General features: G+C 36.2%; 2 protein-coding genes and 1 long non-coding RNA gene across 4 annotated transcripts; 2 read left to right on the top strand and 1 right to left on the bottom strand.

Moving 5' to 3' along the window:
* Nucleotides 1-344: 344 nt before the first annotated feature.
* Nucleotides 345-6246, bottom strand: LOC140793633 (uncharacterized). The gene is made up of 9 exons (XM_073145240.1): nucleotides 5866-6246; nucleotides 5549-5752; nucleotides 5352-5471; nucleotides 5044-5081; nucleotides 4826-4943; nucleotides 2197-4326; nucleotides 1776-1886; nucleotides 967-1100; nucleotides 345-787 (listed from the first exon to the last, which is right to left on the bottom strand). Exons 1-9 carry the CDS (start codon nucleotides 5941-5943, stop codon nucleotides 559-561), a joined length of 3162 nt encoding a protein of 1053 aa, XP_073001341.1. The 5' UTR covers nucleotides 5944-6246; the 3' UTR covers nucleotides 345-558.
* Nucleotides 4265-14448, top strand: LOC140793634 (uncharacterized). Its single transcript, XR_012109993.1, has 3 exons — nucleotides 4265-4380; nucleotides 14262-14329; nucleotides 14409-14448. It is a non-coding gene; the product is annotated as an uncharacterized lncRNA (long non-coding RNA).
* A 5123-nt stretch (nucleotides 14449-19571) lies between these two features.
* On the top strand, nucleotides 19572-22462 carry LOC140793369 (remorin 1.4-like). Of its 2 annotated transcripts, XM_073144810.1 has the most exons (6): nucleotides 19588-20001; nucleotides 20717-20782; nucleotides 21425-21475; nucleotides 21567-21654; nucleotides 21818-21899; nucleotides 22009-22462. In XM_073144810.1, the coding sequence occupies exons 1-6, from the start codon at nucleotides 19839-19841 to the stop codon at nucleotides 22204-22206; spliced, it is 648 nt and encodes a 215-aa protein (XP_073000911.1). In that variant the 5' UTR covers nucleotides 19588-19838; the 3' UTR covers nucleotides 22207-22462. The 2 variants fall into 2 exon arrangements, with proteins under 2 accessions (XP_073000912.1, XP_073000911.1); XM_073144811.1 differs by lacking the exon at nucleotides 20717-20782 and having other exon boundaries at nucleotides 19572-20001.
* Nucleotides 22463-24068: the final 1606 nt, after the last annotated feature.

The following is a 24068-nucleotide window of genomic DNA, read 5'->3' as shown; positions in this document are numbered from 1 at the left end:
ATTTATCGGAGCAACCCCCCTGGTTCCAGACCCTGGAGTTCACTTTCCCGTATGAGCATTAGTATCTGAAGTTTGATTTAAAATCTGAAACCTTTTTCGTTTCTTTCTTAGAAGAAACAAATAGAGCTCCTTTGAACTTAGTAATGGGTCTTGCACATCTCTGTAGAGCCTGCAGATTCTGGTATTTAGAGCACTACAATCTGTCTGCCTTAGAAGACAAGAATTCTTTGAGCATTTGGACAATATTGTCTGCCTTGGAAGAATTTAGAACACAATGTTTCCAATTCATGTCTGCTTTAGAAGACGAAGTAGAATTCTTTGAGCACTTGGACAATATGTCAGTATTCTTTGGAACTCGATCAAACTTAACTAGAATTATACATTCTTTTGGGAAATGGAATACATAACATCCAAATGGGTGAAAGAATATCTAAAAGATTTACATGTTATATATTTGGGGAAACACTATTGGCCTTGCAAGTCCTGGATTTTTCACACAACTCATCCAGTTGCTTGCCTATACAAAAACCTCGTTCTATCATGCTCTACTGAATATTACTAGTTCTTCATAGCATTTTTAAGAGTCCGGATTCTTATAACAAGCTGTTGCCTTTCACCTTCTACTTCTGCGAACTTTAGACTTATCTCAGAATATCTTTCTTGCATTTCTTTTAGCTCTGCTTCCATTGATTTGTTTTGCTCTTTCAGTAATGCCATCTCTCTTATTACTTTTGCCATGTCATGCTGATAAAAGGTAGAGGCTTTGTCTAGGTCAGCTCCAGGGTCCCTGTAGAGACATTTAAATGCTTTCCTATTATTAATTACAAGATATTACAACTTATAAATCAAAATACTTCCGAACTTGTACTTCTGGGCTTTGAAGCATTAATACATTACAAATAACTATCAACTGTAAGTTGAACAAATCTTCTGAGAGTTTCCAATTAGTGTACCAGAGATGTTTACCTTATGGTTATTTTTCTGCTGTTGTCATTTTCTTCAAGTCTGTGTGCTTTATCTCCAATCATTTGACTTGAAAATGAATTTCCATTTTCAGCAGAGCTTATATTGTAGTTGAACTTGTTAAAATGCTTATCAGCCTGCATCAGATGGTCTTACAAGTTACAATTTCAAATTTCCAATTAAAAAAGCATAATATTTGATCCTACTGACCTGACCTGTGGTGTTACTCTGAAAAAAACTGTCATTTAAACAATTCCTTAATACTTGACATTATCTGATACTTTATTTTTCTAAAGTAGGTCTCTCTGCTTTTTGTTTCTTTTGGTTAAGAATGCCTTGATATTGAAAAGATTTGTTGCCTTGATTTTATCATTGTTCAATATATCTGATGCTAATTTCTATCTGTAACTCAATGCTTAAGAAAACTAAAAGAGGGTTTCATTTGCATCTTCTTTTAAAACAAATTTCCTTGAAACAACCGTCCTCATTGATGCTCAAATTTCCACACTACACTTCTTTTAAGCTAGAGAAGTCAAAAGAATTGGTTTTATATGGTTCCTATGATTTTTCTCCTCCTATAGAATCATTCAACTGAGAAAATGGGGTATCCATATGATAGACTAATGTATTATTGGAACCTAAGAAAATTGCAAGAAATGGAGCAAGTATTTTGTGCACTTGTCATCAAGTTTACTGTATTAGTCTTCTTGTAAAACTTAAAATAAGAGTGTAACTGTCACAGTTGGTTAATGACATCATTGATGCCCTGACGGAACTCTCAAATGCTAATAAAGAAATATGCACTGTCTGACCTTACGGACTATGCCTTGGGAAAGGTATGATGATTCCTGATTGAACTCTCCAATAGTTCCTTCCATTTCTTTGTCTTTGCTGTCGAGATCTTTCTCATCCCCCAGTTCCTCCTGTTGTAAACCATTGAACTTAATCTTATATTAATCATAACAAATGAAGATTATGATACACTTGCTAATTTTACTTTAACAATTTGATAGTGTACATGTATGTTTGTATGTTTACTTCGCTTTTAATCTACTTATTGAGTTATTTCTACCTATTTCTTTCTTTTTCACTGGTTTTCCTCTTTCTATCTAGTGCATGAGTCTGCAAGCACATGCTTGCATGCAGATTAGTCTATATCTGTCTCTTTATATATGTAGAAACTTAAATAGCAGATTTCATATAAATACTGGATATGTAGTCCATGATACTTACATGAATGACTCCACTGTCATTGAGATTACTTTTGAGAAGGCTTATCATGTCTTCTCTGCTCTGAAGGTCACTCCTTAAATCAAGAACCTCCATAGCAAGTTTTTCTTTCTGTGATTCATTCTCAGAAAGAGAGTGTTCCATGTCACTATACCGGATGTTAAAAATTTCTGTATTTGAATTTAGCATTCTTACAGTGGTCTCCTTTTCTTTCATTGTATGCCTTGTGTCCTTTGACTCATCCAATAATTTGATTACTTGTTTCCTCAATGATACAATTTCTTCCTCAAGAGTTTGTCTTTCTGTACTTCTATCTTGGAAGCTTATTTCGTTTGCTCTTTTTGATTCCATCAATTGCTCCATATTTGCTATTTCTTTTTCTTTCTGTTCATTCTCCTTTAAAAGATGATCTTTCTCCACTGCAAGTTCTTCCATCTCAGCTTTGAGTAGTGTCATCTCTTCTGACAGAGCTTTTACCTTTGCTTCAGCAGATTTTCTCTGACTCTCGAATTCCTCACTTTTGTTCTTGATTTCCAAAAGGAGCCTTTCTGTCTCTTTTGATTTGAAATCCACTAGGCTCAGTAGCTGTTTAAGTTTTACACGGTACTGACTTTGTGCAGATGCAATCTCTTCCTGAGTTTTCTCCAAAAGTCCTTCCAGCTGGCTTTTCTGCAAACGCAATTCACTAGCTTCTTCTAGCGCTTGCATGAGCAACCTCTCATTTGCACCAAATGTTGAAGACATTTGTTTAGACAATGTTTTAAATTCTTCTTGAAGCCGTTCGGCAGTGTTAGCGTTATTCCATCTTGCCTTTCTTAGTGCCTCCTCTGCTTTTATGGCTCTTTTTTCTTGCTCAATCTTTGCACACACTGTAGCTGCTAGGTCTGCCTCAAATGCTTCAGACTGGTTCTCGAGTTCTTTCTCCAAGCTCTCAACATGCACTTCTAGATCACTGATAATGGATAAATGTGCTGAACACTCATATTGCATCCTTAATTGTTCTCGCAGCTGGGTTTGCTCCAACTTTGAAGAAATGTCATGGTTTTCTTGCTTCAGAATCTCATAATCAAGTGCTAGCTGTTCCATTTGCATTTCTGCCTCTTCACGGTCTTTTCTGTATAGTTCTACTTCACTTTTCAAGTCTATGATCTTCTTCTCTAATGCACGCACCATCATGGTATCATGCGTCTTCACTAATACGTCCAATGCATATTGTTCTTCTTTGTCTTGTTCCGATAACATTTCAGGGAATTCTTGTTTATCCTCAGAATTTTGCATATATGGGAGCGCATTTTGATACTTCATTTCATGGAAATCCTCACTTACTTCTGTTTTGCAATTTGGTGAGCTGCATTTTATGCAGGAAATTTCCCTATTCTTTTGCTCCAACATCTCATCAAGATCTTTTACAGCTAAAAGCAGCTCAGTGTTAGATTCTTGTGTCTTCTGTAGTTGCAAACGAAGATTTGCGTTCAGATTCTTCTCATGGTTTAACTCTTTCTTGATTTCTTCAAGCAATGACCATGCATCTTCTCCATCAGGAAGTGCCTTTTTTGATGTGTTGTCATTGTTATCTCTCTTCTGTGGAGCTATGAGTTCTTCACATTCTTTTTTAAGTGCGTCTCTCTCCTCCTTCAGGCTGTTTATTTCTTTTGAAAGATCTTGTCCTCGCCTATTCTCTTTAATGATCTGTTTTCTCAGAGTCTGCAACTCCAGTTCTGACAAATCTAACTTTCGTGTCAAATCAATTATCTCACTTTTTAATTTCTCAATATTGTCATCAGAATCTTGCAAGTCTTCTCTTATTCCAGCCTCACCTGAGTTGTTCGTAGACCCATCCGTGCTTCCATTGGGAGCTGAACTACCAGACCAGTCACCTGAGCTGGTAAGCAGGCTTTTAGGAGTATCACTGTTTCTGAGAGGTGACAGGAAACTAGTAGCATCCCGATGGCTGTTGTTATGCATGATCCCATTCTTTTTTGTGTTATATCTTCCTGAACTTGTATCTGTACCTGATGCCGGTATGGCTTCAAAGCTGTGGGACTTCTGGAGGTTACCATTAGCCTCAACATGAAGAGGCAAATTTCTGCTCGATGTGAACTTCTGAATCTGGTTGGTTATAATTGGGCAATCCTGCAGGGAATGGACAGACGTCATAACTAGTCAGAAGGCATTGCATGCCGAAAGGTGAGCCACTATGAGGTAAATATATCCCATAATTCACATTATATAAACTTTTCTTTTGAAATTGGCATGCCACATATATATTCTGTTTGTTATTGTCTATTTTATCTTCCTGGACTTAGAATATCAAGATTAGAAAAAGGTTACGATTCCTTTAGTAGGGAGTAACTAACCACTATAATTAGAAAACCCAAAATACTCTGGACTATCATGTAAGTAATACATTCTGATAACTAGCGAAACAACAATGTGCATCTCATATAACAATTATTTGATATGGTTGATCAGATAGCTGCACAACCAATGGTACGATATTTGTTGTTCCTTCTACTCCGTTCTTTATTTGTGTCAAAGAGCATGTTGTCTGTAGAGGGATTAAAGAAAGCATTACTTTGTTTAGACAGGAGTTGCAGCCACTAGAAGAGTCTTAGATAGGTTTAAGCCGTACTTCTATAGAGTGTATGGTGTTGGTAGCTTTGGCAACTTCTTCATTGCCCGTGATTAGCTGGTTCTGCAATGTTCTCTGCTGTTGTCTCTCTTTAATATCTTCATCTTCATTGGCTTCTCTGAATTAGAGATATGATTATTGACATCAGCAACTAATAAGAAGTATTTTAGAGCATATTGCCCAAAAGTCGATAAATATTTATGCAATCAAATTGTTACCTTTCCTCACCATCACCCTGCATCCTCTGTATGGTAACCTGTCATCATAATGATCAAACTTCAGGAATTCATATCTAAAACCCAAATAATGATTAATTTTCCAATTCCATTTGGTGCAGATCTGGGATAGTGACAAAAAGCTTTAAGAAAATAGGAAGGGAATAGACAGCGTTAGGAGGACAAATCGTTGTTATTTTCTACTCCAGTAATGGAGATCTGGTGGAGAATTTATCATTTCTAGGAATTGTGTAGTATTAGGTAGGGCCATGGAAGTAAACGCTCTCAACTCAACAAGTGAAAATGCTCACATGCAGAAGAGCCCCTGCATTCTGTTTGAGGGGGAGAGTGATAGAGGAGGGTCTGAATGCATCGGCATAATATGCTAGATTAATATTGACCTCCCCCAGGATTCCAGCTTTTATTGATCCCTGTAAGGTAGTGTAAATATCATCAATGATGAGAAAAGAGATTGTCATCTGATAGGAAAAGAGGAAATCTTTCGTACTGTTGATGATAGAAGAAATTGGTAGGTTTTGTCGTTGATCTTTCCAGTTTTGGTATCGAAGCTAAATTTGACTGTTTCGTATATTGGATTCACCCAGTGACATGTCCCGTCGATCACCGCAACCTTTTCCGATCTTGCAGTAGGTCTTCCAGTATCCAGGGGAATCAAAACTATCATCATCTTCTGCCATTCTAGTTGTGGTACCTGGGAAAATCAACAGGCATTTATCTCTAGGAGTAAAAGAGGCGCATCTTGATTTTAATTTCGTATTAGGTTGAGAAAAATATCAGATCTTGTGGTAAGACGGAGGAAGATACCTGCGTGGCCTGGAACTGCAGCTTGAACGCTGCTTTGATCTTGTTCTTGTCGCTCCTCCATCTTCCTGATTTGAACATCTTGGATCTTGTCCTCAATTCTTCATGACCCTTGCCATGCCGGAGTTCCCTGTTTGGCCTCCGGCATCACAATGTACGCAAATCGCCACATTCCTCCATCCAGGGGTAGTAGGTAGATTCGCAGGTATTCAGATGCTAAACAAACAATATATCTTTGGGAGGGAATACGTCGGCTGGGGGATGGTAGGAAGAAAACAAGCAAATAGATCTGAGAACTCTGTCCGTTAGTCTGTCTCTCTCTCTCCCTAACTCCTTCCCGTGGCAGTCGGTATGCTGGAGATGAGAGAGAAAATATATAAAGTTGAACATTTTAAGAACCTTCTGTGTAATAAAATAGGCATGCAATTATTCGTACTACAGGAAAAGTAACAAGGGAAGTGATGCAAAGTAGGATAAAAATTGTCTGCCGGTTGGTCGCGTGAGACTCACAACAGTGAGAGAGGAAAGCGTCGTCTTAGGGGTGGGTTGGGAATGGTGGTAGTGATAGTTGGTGGATCCTTTAGGTTTTGACAAATGCCACTGTCCCGAGGCCAACCTGGCGTTGGCTTTTTATCCATGCGGAGCTGCTCCTTTAATTTGGAAGGATTAGATCGGATCCCGGACCCTAGCCATGAAAGACCGTGATAAAGATCATCATTATCATCCACCCTGCTGTCCGTCCCTCTTTTCAATGTCTATTTTTTTTTTCTTCCCTTTTTTCTCCCAATGAGTTGCAAATTAACTATAGCTCGTAGTTAACTACCTGTCAGCTTTCATGCACATGACCTATTATATTTATCTAGGAGTCTCACCCTTAGGTTTATGGGTTTTTCCAAATTAAAAAGTGATTTCCTGTTCGAGCACCTCCTTTTATATATCTCCATAATAGTTCTCATTGTTTCCAATATGTTTAATTGCATGCCAGATTATTGGTTCGATGAAGAACAATTGTAGAATTTTGGGTGCTTTATCTTTGTCAAGCTGTTACATCAGCGGCCATTTCTTAACGGTTTAACCAGGAATCGCGATACATCGCAGCTAGATATTTCCCGTAGAAGTTTTAATCTGAATAGTAGGTAGAATGGGTGTCCTCTTCCCTTTCTTTCTCTCTCTTTTTTTATTTATTTTTTATTATTTAAAAAATAGATATTCTTTCTGGACAATTATTTTTAGATCTGAAACCTAGGAGATTTTTTTCAATTACAATTTGCTAGAAGATAGGGGTGTTGCTAGGCTTAATTTACTATTTCTATTGCTATAGTGGTCCCCCGGGAAAGTCAATATTTTGGTGACAATTTTAGAGTTTGGAGATGGCATAATCCACCAAGGTTGGTCCGATTAGGATTAGAGATAAGATCCTCACTTTCAACTGACTCTCTTCGGTTGTGTCATCATATTCCTGTGGGTCCTATACTTTTAAAAATTAATAGGTAAAGAAAACTACGTTTCACCCGCAAATTTCCGTTTCGCCTCAACTCCATTAACCAATAGTTGAGACATTGGATTCCATTAGCCAATAGTTGAGACACCCAGCCAACTTTAACCATTTGAGCACCATCCCATGGGCTATTATGCAGTATTGTGTTAAAAGAATAAAAACATACAAGCTACTCCTAAAATATATATTTTACATTTTTAATAGTACGAAGGGCGAGTCGTATGTTTTTATTCGTTCACTGATCTAATATGATATTGGATCACAGGTGCAGGGGTGATGGTGTAATTTTGCCAAGGAAAATATCTTTATTATTTGCAAAATTGCCTAATAATATAGAATATTCATGTAGGCTTCCATTATTATATGTGCTAAAATTATTACCACTTGTTTGGCCGACAAAAACGGGAGGAAACACCAAACTAGTGTCAGGACTTGAACTGGAAGCACTTTGTATTGTACCATGCGTAGACGGAAGTGTCTACACTTGGAATAGTATCTCCAGCAGCAATTACGGTTCCACGCAGTTCTTACGTGGACCCCATCCGGCTCAGTGCCCAGTGAGGTGTATCGATTAACTCACACAGTTCTTACCTCTGACTCTCTGAGAGCGTAGTAAGAAAGGTGGTCCCATTACACCGTTTGAATGCGCGCTCTTAGCCTCACCTTATACTGATCTACGTGAGAGCTGCGAAGGATTGTTCATATGAAAGGCCGTTAGAGAGTTTTTGTTATGTCTATAATATGATATTGGATCACAGGTGCAGAAGGTGATCCAATATCAGAGTATTACTTTGCATACTGGAGTATTACCCTATATATCTTACTGCAGGAGTTATAAATTTGCATATCCATATAATACTAAGACATTTTTGAAGCATTTTTTTCGTAGACTCAAGTATTTTCGTCATTTAGTTTAAAACATCACTAATTTTTAAGACAATTTTATTATCATTAACACTTTATTATTAATTTTATGTTATATTAAATATAATTATTACTCATACTAGTATTAAGAAAATATTAAATAACTTATACTAGTATTAGCTTTTTTTATTTTAAAAATTAAAATAGTTATACTTATTCCACTCTTATTTTATAAGTGAACAACCTTTGGCATTGATCTCTATCAGCAAATTGTGCTAGCATTTGTTTATCTCTTATTATATTTGCTTGTTAAGATAATTGTCCTGGAGTCGTGCAATCTTTCTTTTCTTTTCTCTGGTCATTCATTATTATTACTTATTTTGTTTGTTTAATCATTTCGTTCTGATCATTACCATTGATAGCTGATAGCTCTGTGCCTTAGCAAGACTAATTAAATTAAGCTAGCGTAGTCTTCCATGTGCTTTCTATTTATGTTATTATCTTTCTTCCATTATGTTTTTCTTGTTCTCCCGTTGATTGTTGGGTCCCTTTTGTTTAACAAAAGTAGGTCAGATATTACATTGTGTAAGGTATATTTGTGCGAAACCTGGTGTGAAGAATGGCTGTCAAAATAATTAAGACAGTTCAACCTCGGCTCTTCTTTGAAACAAATTAAGTTTGATCAATTTAATCGATATCGAAATTAACTAGGGGAACAAACCACGGATCAAAATGAATGCACTATAATTATATGTGTAAGATTACTTACAACCGTCCACAGCTCGATATTTATGGCAAACAGCATAATATAATAAGTTATATTCTGCTGTTTGCCAAATTCGTCGGAATTCAGAGTTGAAACACCCACGTGTAAGTACTATTTCAAGACACTGTTGTATGTGAAAGTAAAATAAGAAGAACTAATAAGAGGTAGATGGTGGTGCCGGCCTAGATATATATAAGTTTCACCTACTCCTACTCCTACTACTCGTACTCAGATTTGAGCCAAGCTATGCACAGAAATAATAAAAGACTCACGTATTTATTTATAGCTACTGCAAGTGAACAAGAGTAACCCTACGCCAAGAATTGTGTCTCCCTCCTCCACTCATATCACGTGATGCACTTTAATTATATCAGTCGGAAGTTCCTGCACTTGTACTGGGAATCTATAATATTTAAGACCGTTTAGGTGCTGAATTAAATGACTATGCTACATATCTCTAGGCATTTCAAGAGCTCTTCAGAATTACACCTACTTAAAGAAAATTGGAAAGACATTATTGGGTGTCAAATTTATGTGCGTTCGAGTTAGGTCTAGTTTGAAGAATTGATATTTGATGTAATAGGCGCCCATTTGCTGTATACGAGCCGAGCTCGGCTCGCTTAAGTAATGAACGAGCTAATTTTTTTTTAAAATTTATAAAAAAGGTATATTAATTAATTTGTCTTGAGGTACAAAATTAAAAAAAATTATATTGTAAAATTTCGGATTTAAACTTTGTAGTCTATTTAAGGCTGTGCTACAACACATCAATCGAAATTAAAAACAGACTGTATATATTATATTATATTAATAAATATATATTGAGCTAATTCTAACTAAGCTCAAGCTAGCTTAGGATGGCTCATAAGTAGGGGTGAAAATGGGTTGGGTTAACTTCAATATGACCTGCTGTTTAACTAAATTCGAATTGGATTCAAATAAAAAATTTATATTCAACTCGAATACAAATTCAAAAGAGGGTCATTCTTTTTTAAAAGACTAAGATACAGATATAGATACAAATCGAATATAACTTTTGGATATAAATACATATTAGATATTCATTTACTTGCATATTTTTTAAATAATTAAAATTTTAATTTGCTTATTTAAATGGTGGATATTGATATTGTTATTAATAATGTGTTATAAATTATTTATAGAAATTAATTTTGCTAAATTTATATATTTTTTGACATGCAAAATTTTTATTTTTTAAAACTCTTAATATGGTATATTAATTGTCTTAAAAAATGTCATTTTTTTTTAAATTTAATCTACATTCGTGTAAGATCTGATGCTGTATTTGATCGGTATCTATTTAGTTTATATATAGTTTTAATTTTTTCTATCTATTTAATAGTCTCGTTAGGTTTTTTTTTTTGACGGCCCTGTTTCTAGGGGATAAGAATAATTTATTTTCATTTCTTGAGGCTCTTTTAGTTAAAATTAAATGCGCTAATTATCCCACAATATATATATATATATATATATATAAAATCTTTTACCAAGTCAGTGACTATGTTTTTTTGTTAATTTCAAAATGCGTCTTTTTTTCTGCATTTGTAAAGTGAGTCCCTTTTGGGTATATTTGTAGAAAAGGGAAAAGAAAATCTTAAGGATGGCATGAAAGTTAAATGAGAGCTAAGGCTTGCATTGTACAAGAGAAATATATATAATACAATTATTTATGTTGTGTTTGAAAGTGGAATATTTGGAAATAATTTATAGTTGACTTATTTACCTGATTGGGGTAAAAGATGATAAATTGGGGAATAAAAGTAGTTTTACCCTTTTTCGTCTTTAAGCTAAAACTATTTATCTTAGGACGAAGGGACAGGAGTGTAGCCTAATCCTTTCAAAAGACGAGTTTTTTTTAAGAACAGACAGCTATAGGTGATAAAGCGGGGGAACAAAAACCCCTTCTAACACAACCTTCATATGTGATAAACGATAGGATTATATGACTATCAGATGACTCAAGGCCTTATCTTCTCTTTTAGCAAGATTGATTTGATTGTATTAAGTAAGCTGTTAAATCCTCTGTTAGAAAATAGGAGCCTCCGATGGGGCCAACAGCGGTTGCGCAGTTCGCTTGCCTTCAAAGCAGGAAAGACAAGCTTGGGCCGCGTCGAGTTGGTGCATAATGTTAAGATGAGGCTGTTACTAAGCCAGGCTTGGTTGGTGTAGCAGGAAACCGACGCCTCACTGGTATCCATTAAGAGATGGTATAGGCGTATAGCTCGAGAAAGCGACATCACACTGGCATAAATCATCGAGAGGCAAAGGGAAGTGTAGTTCATTCCAACTGTTCCAATTGGACCACGAACAGGTTAGATCCACCTTCACCTAGTGGAGTAATTTGTTTATTAGAGTACCTAGAAGGTTGTCTTTTGTCACGTAGGGGCGAAAACAGGCTGCTTTAGAGTTCAACCGAGCCTAATGGAGCTCCAACCAAACTTTAAATGGGACTCCAAATCTAAAAGCCAACTATAGTGGAGCTCTAAATTTGGGGCCACATCTAACAATTTAGAGCTTAGCTCTAAATAACTATTTAATTTTTAAATTTTATTCTATAAAAGCTTAATTTAAAAATTTTAATTTTATATGTATTTTTATTAAAAATCTACTTAGTTAAACTAAATATATAATTAGTTTTTAATAAAAATAGTACCGTTTATAAAGGTCTCGTTGAGACCTTTAAAATGAGTCTAATATTATTGTGAGATTGACTCCAACTCCTAATATTATTGTGGAGAAAATCGTTTGGTGGTTGGTAGTGACTTAACTCAATGGCTTAGCTCGATTGATGATTTGGCGATACGGTTGGCTTGAAAAAGTAGCTCGGCAGAGCAATAGCTTGGAGCAATGTTTTAACACCATTTAGTTCGGAGCAATAGTTCGATGACACATATGGCTTGAAGTCTAAACTAAACAGCTTAGTATATTGGCTAAAGTTTGAAGAGTCTTAGTGCATTCGTATTCAGAGAGAATTAGTTCTTTATCTAATTTATATCTAGCTTTCGGGCTCTTGAACGATAAATTTTTTTTGCAATTTTATAGTAAGATGAGTCTGTATCTTCAAACTGCTCGGCCAAAGTCCACAGCATTTGGGCTCAGCCCGAGATCCACAATTGCCTATTATCTCGATTGGCCCACTTGGTTACGGTAACTATTATTGGTAACTATTATTGATGCATAAGCTATTTTATTTCATTTTCTGCTGCATGTTCGAGAAGTATTATCCTACAACGAGACCCTAAACCTCTCTATCAATATAATTAAGTAGGTTAGAATCTAATGTCTAGTATATGACCGAGTAGACTGGCCCCGGGGCCTTCTCTTTCAGTCAGGAAAGAAAATGTGAACAGTCGACTCTAGCGAGAATTTTCCTTCAAATTTTGCTGAGGTTTAGAGCCCATGTGCTATGTCTTTTCGATCATGCATCGTTCTTTTTAAGTTGACTACGCAAAGAATATTTAGGACATGGATTCCCTCAAAGCTTAATTATTTACTCAATCCGTACTTCGCCTCTTCTATGTTTCGGCCTAAAAGCTTGCTCACATGCCCCGATCTAATAGAGAATTTATTCTACACTGTTTCCCACTCAGTTGGCTTTCGACCCTGGCCGCTGTAATGAAGCCCACCGTTTGCTTCGAATCAAGCAGCAAACTACACTAAATCGATTAAGCTTGAATTAAATCTCGAATAGTTTACACTTTATAAAATTAATTAACTATATCACTTTTAAATATATATATATATATATATATATATGTTAAAATTAATTCGAGCCTGATTCAATTAATCAAGCTTGCCTCATCTCAAATACAAGTGTTCCAATCTCCCACAAAATATGTACCTTTATTAGGTTCAACCGTGCAAAAGGCCTTGCGGTCGACAGTATCCATGGCCACTCCACTTCAGCCCAATGTCCATTGGGGACATTTGGAGGCACCAATTGGCACACTGTCTATTTGTTTAAATGGTACCTTCCCTTTTTCTCTGAACAGTAGAAGAAAAAACTATGACTCACGCCCACTGGATCTTCCCAACTCTCTCTCAATAAATACCACCACCACCACCACTTGGTCCACTTCACTCGTTCCTCTTCCAAAAGCCACTCCGCGTCTTATTTCTTTCTTCTCCCACTTTTTCTTTCTGGCAGTTGGGTTAGAGTAGTAATAACAGTCAGTGAGAAGGGCATTTTTGGTATCATAGGTTCGGATGGATGTGTACATATCGGAGGAGTACGTGATCCGACGGCGGATAGAGAGGAAGGCCAGGTCGATGGGAGGTGAGCGAGAGAGGAGAGAGGTCGAGTCCGACGGTCAGGATACTGGAGGGAAGAAATGGACGTCTTGGATGGCTGGGCTGAAGAAGGAGAAGGGTGAGGTGATTTCTAGGAAAGCAACTGGGGGTGAGGATATCGTTTTCCGTTGCTTTTCTGCTTAGAAGTTAGAAGTGTGCAAAGAGGAAGAAATTGAAATGCCATGCTACTTTCCTTTTATTTACGAATTGCCACCGAGAATGACGATCCAGTGGATTAGCGGATATAATTTCACTTTATGATCGCAGTAGCAAATTTTGTCTAAAACTCGTGCCGTTTGCAAAAGAATGCACCTTTTATACACGATGAATTCACTCAATTTATGTTTTGCAAATAATGTACATACATTGTTGACCCATATTTGTTAACGCGATTATAAAATTAATTTGTCTTGCAAATCAACCTCTTTCTTTGCAAAGTATAATTTGGTAACAACCAGGTTCATGTACATAACCTGTCCATTTTTTTTTAATCATTTTTTTAGGTGATAATTAGCCCACATCCAGTGTTGAAAGGAGGGATTATAGTGGAGTATTTATTTAAATTAAGGGCTTGTCGCACTTCATTTCTGATGCCGATCAATTCGTATACAAATTAAGTTGACTAGAAGATAACTTATACTTAAACAAGGAAGAAAATAACTAAGTGTCGATTGAATTCACCATTGGGGTTAAGCATAGTTTGCGGATCAAATAAGTGCAGTCCTGTATGTTACATATCTTTATTTGTTTTATTCCATTAAACAAAAAAGGTCTCATGCATTGCACGTGCTTCACCATCCCTCCCTCAACCCCATTACATGACTGAGGTCTGAGGGAGGTGGTCAAGGATTTCTCGGCCAAGATCATCGGCCTTCCAAAATGACTAACCCTAATTAGCCCCCATTTATAAAATCCATGTTGTCACTTCTTTTCTATTGTTTTCTTGTTCTTCCTCTCCAGTCAAAGATTGAATTGATGGATTTCGGAGCATTACCGGAGCAATTAAAGATCATTTCTTATACTCAGCTGTGAGCCTTCTACCATTCCTTGCAATTAATTTCAATTTAGTAAAATAGATAGTGTCTACCTTCACTCTTGTGTTTGCAGCTTCATTGTTGAAATTATGTCAGCAGCCGGTGACTTTTCGGACCGTCTAAAATTATTTGCTTTAAAGGTATTGATCGTCTCTTCAAAAAATTTAATTATTGACTTCCAAGCTATACTGAGTTCTTTATATGGTGAATTTTGTACAGTTATATTAATACTCGTGTATCTCAAGAGAACTTGAGATACATGGCTGATCATAATACTCTCCTTGTACGCACATTTGTTAAAGTATCCATAGAAAATAAGTGATTGAGCTGAATTGGTCTAACAATTACAAAGATAGAAGAATAGGAGCAGTATGGCTGTTGGGCCACTTCGGCCGTCGTATCTTACCATGCTAAGGTTTCTTGGTTTAGCTGAATTAGTAGTTGATAAATTCTAGATGGGCCGAAATATTTGTAGGCTTCATCTGCCTCTCCAGCCCAATTATTTTGCTAGTAGGTTATATACAGACAGGATTACAGGGTGGTATTAGATTAATTATCTTCATATCTCATATTTAGTATGAAACTAATTGACTGAATTAATAGTCTGAATCGGATGTTATATTCCTCAGATGAGGGGATTAAAGCATTCTACTAGAGGGTGGGATGGTGTTAGATATCTAATAATAATCTCTACCGTGCAACATCTTAACTGGAAATCTTAGAAATCGAACATTTATAACCACTTCTAGTATATGGAAATATATATTATATATTCTTAAGGAATTGATGCTGCGTTAGCTAAGTACTTCCATATGGTTCTTATTGTCGTTCCAGAAACTTGGAAAGAAAAAAGCAATTGGACAATGTCGGCATTTTTACAATGCGAAAAAATAAGAAGGTTTTTTTATCCTCGGATAAATAGTCCATCAGTTATCCTGGTCAAAGGATAAGTTAAAATAAATTATTCCTAGCAATTTCAAGTCCAAACGCAACCTAATAGCACAAAATGGAAGAATTAATATCCATTACATAAACGAACATCTGGTTGCACAAAGGCACCATGAAATAAAGTCTAACGTAGCAGTTTTGCTAAGATTTGAAGCATAATGCTGCCATAAAAGTTGAAACATGGTATATATGCATGATATTCTTAAAAGCAAATTGGAGAGGAAAAGTATAATTACAAAAACAAAAACCAAATTAAAAAAAGGGTAAATAGAAGAGACTTTGGCTCCCTAAAGATGTTAGTATTTTCCAAAAAGTCTCTCTCAGCTCAGTAAGTGCATATATCCTATCATTTTCTATACAAAAGCAATCATCCAACAACCAAACTTTGTGACAAGTAACAAAACTTAAATGAGAATATCTTCTTAGCTGTATCCAACGTTCAAAAAGTTATAAACAGTCCCAGAAGCATTACAAACATACCCCCAACTCTCCGTGCAGGCACAATTAGCAATAGAATATTAGAAAATTGAAAGATACTATATAGAAATTGGCATATGTCAGCTGTATACAAATCATTGCAAGATAGATAGATAGATAGATAGATGCACACATTATCTCATATGCTGCTTTCATTACATTGACTGCAATGTTTTTTAAATGAAAATTTTAAGCAAATTTATTGGCCATATCCTAAACACTACCAAACCTATCATAGTAATTGGCTGATGGGAAGTTCAACAAATAGGGAGAAGATTTTGATAGAGTAATATAAGGCAAACGGCCGTCATATTGCGCTCAAATTTAGAGTGTATAATTATTGATTAACTCGTCAGTTAATTACTTCGTAATAAAAAGTTGCTCGCTAATAACTTTTCTAAACATCATTCATTATTCTGGGCCACTTGTTATTTTACAACTTAGGCATCTGTCTTTACAACTGTAATCGTGCATTGCTAGCCTATTTAGTTTCGTTTCCTCTTTTATTTATTTTTTATTTCCTTCTCTTTTCACTTCCTTTTGTTGGTAGATTTCTTAGTTTGAGTCTATATTTCATCTCTCTTAGGCTTTATAGTAGTTTAAGGATTGATCTCAGCTAATTTGGAGTCAGTTCATATTACTGTTCATCTGAAGTTATAAAATATTGCATCTAACCTGGTGCTCTTCTGGCCTCAGGTGCACTTATTAAGCTATCTGCTTCAAAGAGGTGGGTGAGCTGTTAAGCCTCCATCCTGCCATCTATAACTGCCTAATCTATCTGTTAATTTAGACATTAAGGATTACCAATAAACCTGGCTTCGATCGTTGGACATAGTTGGAGTTATATATATATATATATTTCAGGTTGTTAGTTAATCATAATATAGACAAAAGATCTAATTCTTCCTGATATATAGGTTAGTCATCTAGTAAAAAATTCTGTCAAATACTAATCGCAATGTTTAATCTACGAAGAGAATCGAAGTCATAATCTATGTCATAGATAGATAAAACCCACCCACCGAGTTATAACTTATAATGCAACGCTGGAGTCTATATCTTTTATCTCAAGAAAGAGGAAAAGAAAGATTCAGGGGTTTGAATCATTTTGATGAATATATACATATATATTTATATTTGAGTTGATGGAATCTTGAACCTAACACTTGTTAGACATAAAACCATGTGGGGGGGGAGATATGAGAGCATAATAACGACAGGGATGTAGAAATATTAGAATTAGATGGACAACTCCAGACGCCAACTCACAGTGGACAAACGGAGAACAACTCATAGTAGCTCCAACTTGTACCAAAGACAACTCACATAAGAGCGAGATGGAGATGGTGAGGAATAGAAAAGGCCAAAGAATATTCGAAGAGATTGTAAAAGAAAAGGTAGGGCGACACAACTCACTTCCCTTTCGAGCTCAATATTCGAATCAAAACGCAGAGCCTTTAAGGGAAACTTATTTGTCATCTAATCACGCCTAATACTCACTCATGTGACGATTACACTTATAACTGCAGATATTGATAACTAGTTTGCAAACTTTGCCATCCAAATGTCTAGACTGGAGTTATGCTGAGTGTATAAAAAAACGTAAATTGTATGCATAATAGTCCTGCTGTTCCCACGTACAAGTACGACTTTGTCTCGTACGATTTAGCTAGACCAACTAAATGGGAGTTCTGAAATCTAGATAGGAATTAGGAAACTTAATCATGATTTATTTTTATTAATTTTTTTCTATTTACGACGTGCTTATGAAGAAAAAGTTGGCAAGTTTTTGGAGATATTACGTGGGCGTGAAAGGATATTTGATTGCTGCAAACCCAATAAGAACACGTTCAATTATATATATATATTTTTTAATTATTCATGAGTTCGAAGGTTAGATATGGGCTAGACAAAGGACTAACACTCCCTATATACAGAGACACTTATGCCCCACCGAGTTTTTAGTTGCATAGTCTAAGCTTCAAGTCATATGCGTCGTCGAATAATTGCTCCGAACCAAACGCCACCGAGACATGTTCTAAGCCGTTGCATTGCCAAGTTGTTCCTCCAAACTAACCGCACTACTGAGCCATCAACCGAATCAAATTAAGCCATCAAACCATTAACTACCAAATAATTTCTCCACAATATTATTTCAGATTGAAATTGAACTCATGATCTTCTTGGTCATGGAAAAAATACCTACCAACTGTACTAGAGTTAGTTGGTGTTTAATTAGATATAGACCTTCCAACGTCAAACAGTAAATAGATCCTATCAATCTTTTACTCTGCAATTTTATTTGCAGGTATTCAATGTTTCTGGTCTCTTTTTCATTAATAGAACGAAACTCTAGCTCCGAAAAATTAGTAGTGAGAAAACAAGAAATCAACCTAGTAGACTCCAAGACTGACTGTAGGAGAGATCGAGATCGAGATCTCATCTACTTGAGAAATTACAATGGAATATCATAAGACTCACTATTTTAAAATAATTAATGTAGTTTTTTCGTTGTTAGTATCAACTATGTGAAGTAGCCACTGTTCCAGAATACTGGAGGAAATGGCATTAATGATCCATCTCTCACCATTATTACAGCAAAATGCAATCACAAAGGATAAGAAATGACGTCAATTGGCCAAGACATCGGCGTGACAAATTGGGGATTACTGCTGACCTACCTTGTCGTTAGTACTTCCATCAGAATGTGACCTGGTTGTAACGTGTCAAGTGGCTTAACCCTGCTATTAATGCTTCTCGTAACTTTTAACCACTTCTGATGGGTGAGCTGTCATTCAACGGTCGGATGTTTGGGAGATCCACCGGTACTTGAATTCAGAGATCACCGCAGGTCGTCCGACTCGCACTCCGCATTTATTACCATTTCTTTTCCTAGAAAACTATGGGCCAGGGATGGAGAAACAGAGATTAAAAAAAAAAGGTGGATAATTAATTTAATTAGTCACCCTTCTTCTTCATAATTAGTCATATGCTAATAATTAAGCAGATGTTTGGATCAACACTCTCCAAAAAGAATATTTTAATAGAGGATTAACTAAATGTATAGTCTTTATCATGAGTTAGATAAGACTCAACTATTGAATTACAACAATGATATTTTATCTACTTATTTATTAGTATAATATTAAATTTTTTTTTTTTTATAAGCACCTATATTAAAAGCTTCTATACAAAAAAAAAAAAAAAAAAAAAAAATTCTAACTACTCATCAGTCATCCGATGATAAATAGAGCTACTAAAGCTCTTGAAATCAACTACAATTTAGAGCCTTCCTCAGAGAAACGAAACGAAACAAAACAAAACACTACAGCTTACAGCGTACACTTACGGAAAATTGTCTACTAATGCAGATATTAGATCACACTTTTCCTACCGTTGAGATAGAACCCCTAATTGGGGCTCAAGTGGGGCCCTTCCTCCTCGATGGCCCATGGGCATGGGGCATGGACAGTGGACAGGGAAGGGGGTTGTTCGGGTATCGTGCAACCACCTCACCAACTAAAATAACACCTTACACCCCCCCGCTCTCCCGTATATCCGCGGGGCCCACCATCACACTGAACGATCGAGAAAATAAAAATAAAAATAAAAATCAAACGACCCTCATCAAATGATGAGCTTTGCCAGTTGCCAAACCAGGTAGATAAATTACCAAAGAGGACCCCAACACCGCAGATTCGCTGTCCGTTGCTTAGTTGGGCGGCCCGGATCGCTTCAGGGATCTGTCCGTGACGGCGGATCCCATGTCCTGCTGTCACAGCAACGGGAGGAAGATACTAACACGTCACGTAATCCAACCATTTATTAAATTAGATTCTTTAAACAAGGCTGACGGCCCCCCATTTCTCTCCCCTCACCCCTCTCGCTTCTTTCTCCATCCACCAACCTGTACAATATTTTAGTATATGGTTTAGGAAGTTATTCCTTGTGTTAGTTTCGCCTCTTAGCTTTCTCTCTTTATTTAGAGGGAGGAGGTTGCGCTCTAGCTTTCGGTGGGTTGCTGAAGAATTCTGAGGTTTAGAAGGGGTTCTTTTGCAAGTTCTTGCAGTTTAGCGAGATGGGTGAGGAGGAATCCAAGAAGGTAGAGAGCTCCTCGGAGGCTGCGCCGCCGGCGCCCGACACTACCAAGGATGTCGCTGAGGAGAAGGAGGTCATCGCTCCTCCGCCGCCGGCGCCGGAAGTGAAGCCTGATGATGCTAAGCCTATTGACATCGTTGAGAGTGAGACCCCTCTCTCTCTCTCTCTCTCTATTTCTTTCCTGTTTCTTTTTTTCTCTTAAGTTAATTTGTTTTAGTTTAGGCTTTGATGAAGAGACATGGACTCAAATTCCTTTGTTTTTTTGTGGATAATTTCATGTTTCTTGCTCCCAGGTTTAATTTTTTTGGAAGCTGTAAGATTTAAGAAAATAACCGAGTAAAAATTGCAGCTTTGAACTAAGATTTTTTTTTTAAAGAAGTTAATTGTAAAATTCTTAAAGGTGAAAGCAGACGCTGGAGTAGTTTTTTTTATTTTTAAATTTAATTACACATTTGCCATGATTTACTTTGCTTTTTGAGCAAAAAGCAAATCATTTGAATTACTTTTTGGTACAAATTGTACGCTTAGGCAGTCAAAAAGAAAAAGAAGAAATAAAGGAACACGATTCTTTAGGATAGATACGTTTGGATTCATGTAATCATCTGGAGATTAAAACAATTTATGCGATTTTACTTTGAACCTTAATATAAAAAAGTAGTTTAGATTGTGGAATATTTGAAGGCCATCTAATTTAAGGGCGGGAAAATAAAAAATAAAAAACCTGAAATCTAGAAAGGTTTTACCTGCATATATTTCTATATACTTTTTCCTATTACAGGGGCTGAAACAATCTCTTCGTCCCTCCCTTTGTTATTTGACCAAGCTACAGACAGTTAAAATTTGTCAAATTATTGCTAGGTTTTCCGTTTGTTCCTAGCTCGAAGGCCGAGGGGAAAACGGCTTTAGCTCACCTGCTCTCTAGAGGTATTTTTAGTTTTAGTTGTTTTTTTCGCCATAATCATCACCCGACGATCCGAAAAATCCAGGGATTTATTAAATGATAAGTTCTTAAATATGCTTTAGATTCAATTTCTTGTGCATGGACAATGTCTATGTTGGTTTGAGCACATAGTATATAGTAGTTTCTGTGGGAAATTTAGATCATTCTATTACTGCAGAAAGTTTATTTTCTCTTAATTTTCTTTTCCATAAGAGCAAGTTGCGAAGTGTCAACTGTTAAATTGCTTGTCTAACATTATAAATCATTTTTTGATCTACCTGATATGACCTCTTGGTGTTTTCTTTCCATATAACTTGATAAGAATTCACAAGTCAGAGCCTACTTATTCTTACATATAGCTTATTGATCTTCAGATGATTGCTTTCTTGATTCTACATTCCTAGATTGTTCTAGCATTGACTTCATTTAATAAATCAAACCACTTCCTTAAAGCCTAGTACTCATTTATGTCATGCTGTTGCAGTCAAGAATTACTTCTGAGTAGGATGACAGTTATAATATTCACAGTTGTGGCATAAGATGCCTCTGTACTATGCATTAAACACTTGAGATACCTGGTGTTAAATAGTTAGTGCCTTTAAACATTCTATATTCTTTTTATACAGAGTCTGCAGATCCTCCAACTGAGAAAAGTGCAGAGGAATCAGTTGACAGAGGTAATTCTTTAAACTCTAGTTTGAGGCTGTTTGTCATTTACTATTCTTTGACGAATGATAAGAAAAGGATTCTTTGTCCTCATACATCCAGAAGCTGTTCTTGAGAGGGTCGAGACAGAAAAGAGGATGTCCTTGATCACGGCTTGGGAGGAAAATGAGAAGGTTAAAGTTGAGAATAAGTACGTTATTGATGCTTCATCTTGATTCTTTATGAAAGATCTATGTGGACATTTAACTTTGGATTTCCCTGCATGTGCTTGCCTTATGTTATTTATTCCCTAGTAAATATAAAAATTGTATCCACATGCTGATTTTACTTACTAACCTGATGTTGTAAAACAGAGCCGTGAAGAAGATGTCAGCTATCTCTTCATGGGAGAAAGCTAAGAAGGCGGAAGCAGAAGCTGAATTGAAAAAGAAAGAGGTGAGTACTTTTCTCAATTATGCTTAATTTCTCAGTTAGGATAGATATTTATGAAAATTCTTTCTCTACGAGAGTGTTTTGCCGACGTAATTTCTTAATATATTATTAGGAAGAGTTAGAGAAGAAGAAGGCCGAACTTGCTGAAAAGCTGAAGAACAAGGTGGCCCAGATTCAGAAGGAAGCTGAAGAGAAGAGAAAGTTTGTCGAGGCCAAGAAAGGTGAACAACTCCAGAAGGCGGGGGAGCTGGCCGAGAAGTATCGCTCCACAGGGCTTCCGAGGAAGCTTTTCGCATGGTTTGGGGCCTAAATTTGACTAGCAAAATTACCTGCAGCTCTAATCTGCTCCGTTCATCTATTCTACTTGTGGTTGTTGTGTTGTTATGTGGGTTTTAACATCGTTATAGCTTTGGTGGCAAGTCAGTGTGTATTTGGTGTGTATAAGTTTGACGCTCTTGTAAAGAAATTTGTAATTTGCAAGACATGGTAGTTTGATGTACATTTGTTCTTTTTGTTTGTTTCCTAAACATTTAAATGAACTTGATGAAATATTTAGTTGTTTCGAATTACTCTGCCCATGGTTATGTGGAATGTGATCAATTCATATCGTATGCTGCTTCTAACATTAGTTTTGGTGAAATCTTTGTTTCAAATGATCAAATTTTCTTTTACTATTGACAAGTTATCTATAAGGACGTGTGTTCCATAATGATTATAATCTCTTTGGGGACCAAAAGTATGGTACAAAGCTTCAGAAGAGCAGGTATTTAAATTACAATTGGTCCCTAGATCTGAAAACCTAAGTGGACCAGATACTAATTCCCCCGTACAGTTTCCCTAGTAAATAAAGAGCATGGTAAAAAATTTTGTTTAGTAACTCCAAGATTTATTTCACTTTTATAGATTATTATATCCAGTGGCTAGGCAAAGAAAAAAAAAAAACTTTCCAACTATATTTATCCGAACTACTGGAACTTGGATTTTATTCTATTTTTCCAATCTTCTTTTTAGGTTTTAAGCACATAAATTAAACTAAACAAAGAGGTTAGTTTTTCTATATATATAAGCTACACAACTGAATCTAACTCTCAGAAAAAAAAAAGGATCATAATAGTTCTGCATCATTAGAAAATCCACTAAACTCCATAGACCACACTTTTAAGTTTAGCTACGAGCTAATAGGATTTAATCATTGTTAGAGCCGCGGCTTAGACTTAGGATCTAATTAAAGAAACCAAGCTTTGCCTTGCACTATGCTCTATTTTTGACGTCTAGTGGTGCAAACTTCACAGCATTGAATGCAATGCATGGGTTTGCACAGGGATTACCACCAATATTGATTACGCCCACATGATGATAACATCTTCCTACCCACATTCAATACACGTACACTGGACCATTGACTAGTAAACTAGAGTAGAAGAATGCCTTAACACTAATTTACACGAAGATGAACGAGGAGGAATTGAGTGAGGCCTCCAGGAGAAGAGAAAAATATTGATGTATTCTATGAAAATGATAGAAAAGAACCGCCAATCCCATGAAGAACATTAGAAAAGACGATATCTAAACTAATTTCAGATAACAACAAAAGAGAAGATAAGATTTAGTATGTAGTTCAGAAGTATTGCAGGCAGAGAAGGGTTGGAATTTGATCGGTCTGAAACAAATAGCATAAGAAGGACAAGTTGGGATTAGGGTCAATTACTGCTGACCCACTGACATTAACTGAACAGTGGATTTGAAAGGACCACCACAACTGTTGCTATCGCAGTTAATTTTCTCTGAACGATTACATGTTCGTTTTAGAAAATATCCTAGTAAGGATGGCATCATCAAATAGTCCTTCTAGCTCACAGACTTGGGTTTCATTACCCAAAAGGAGAGGTGACAATTTCTTTTCAGTGCTGTTTGCGACAAGGCTAAGGAGACTCTTCTACGTGTCGAACCAAAAGAACGGCTTTCCTCAAAGCCCGAGATAAACAATAAATATTCTTTTAGATAGTTTACTATCTCTAAGGGATAACCCAAGTTATATCTGCTAAGTTATTTGAGATATTTTTGTGCCATCTTTTGAGATAATATATTTACAGAACTTTTGTTTTCGTAATATCAATCATCTCTATGTACTTAACCGGATTAAAAGAAGAAGAAAAAGAGGCACATATAGAC

This window comes from Typha latifolia, chromosome 8 (genome assembly GCF_019914945.1).
Source record: "Typha latifolia isolate L0001 chromosome 8, TyphaL0001v2, whole genome shotgun sequence".
NCBI classification, from domain to species: Eukaryota; Viridiplantae; Streptophyta; class Magnoliopsida; order Poales; family Typhaceae; genus Typha; species Typha latifolia.
This window is presented reverse-complemented; position numbering and strand designations above follow the sequence as displayed.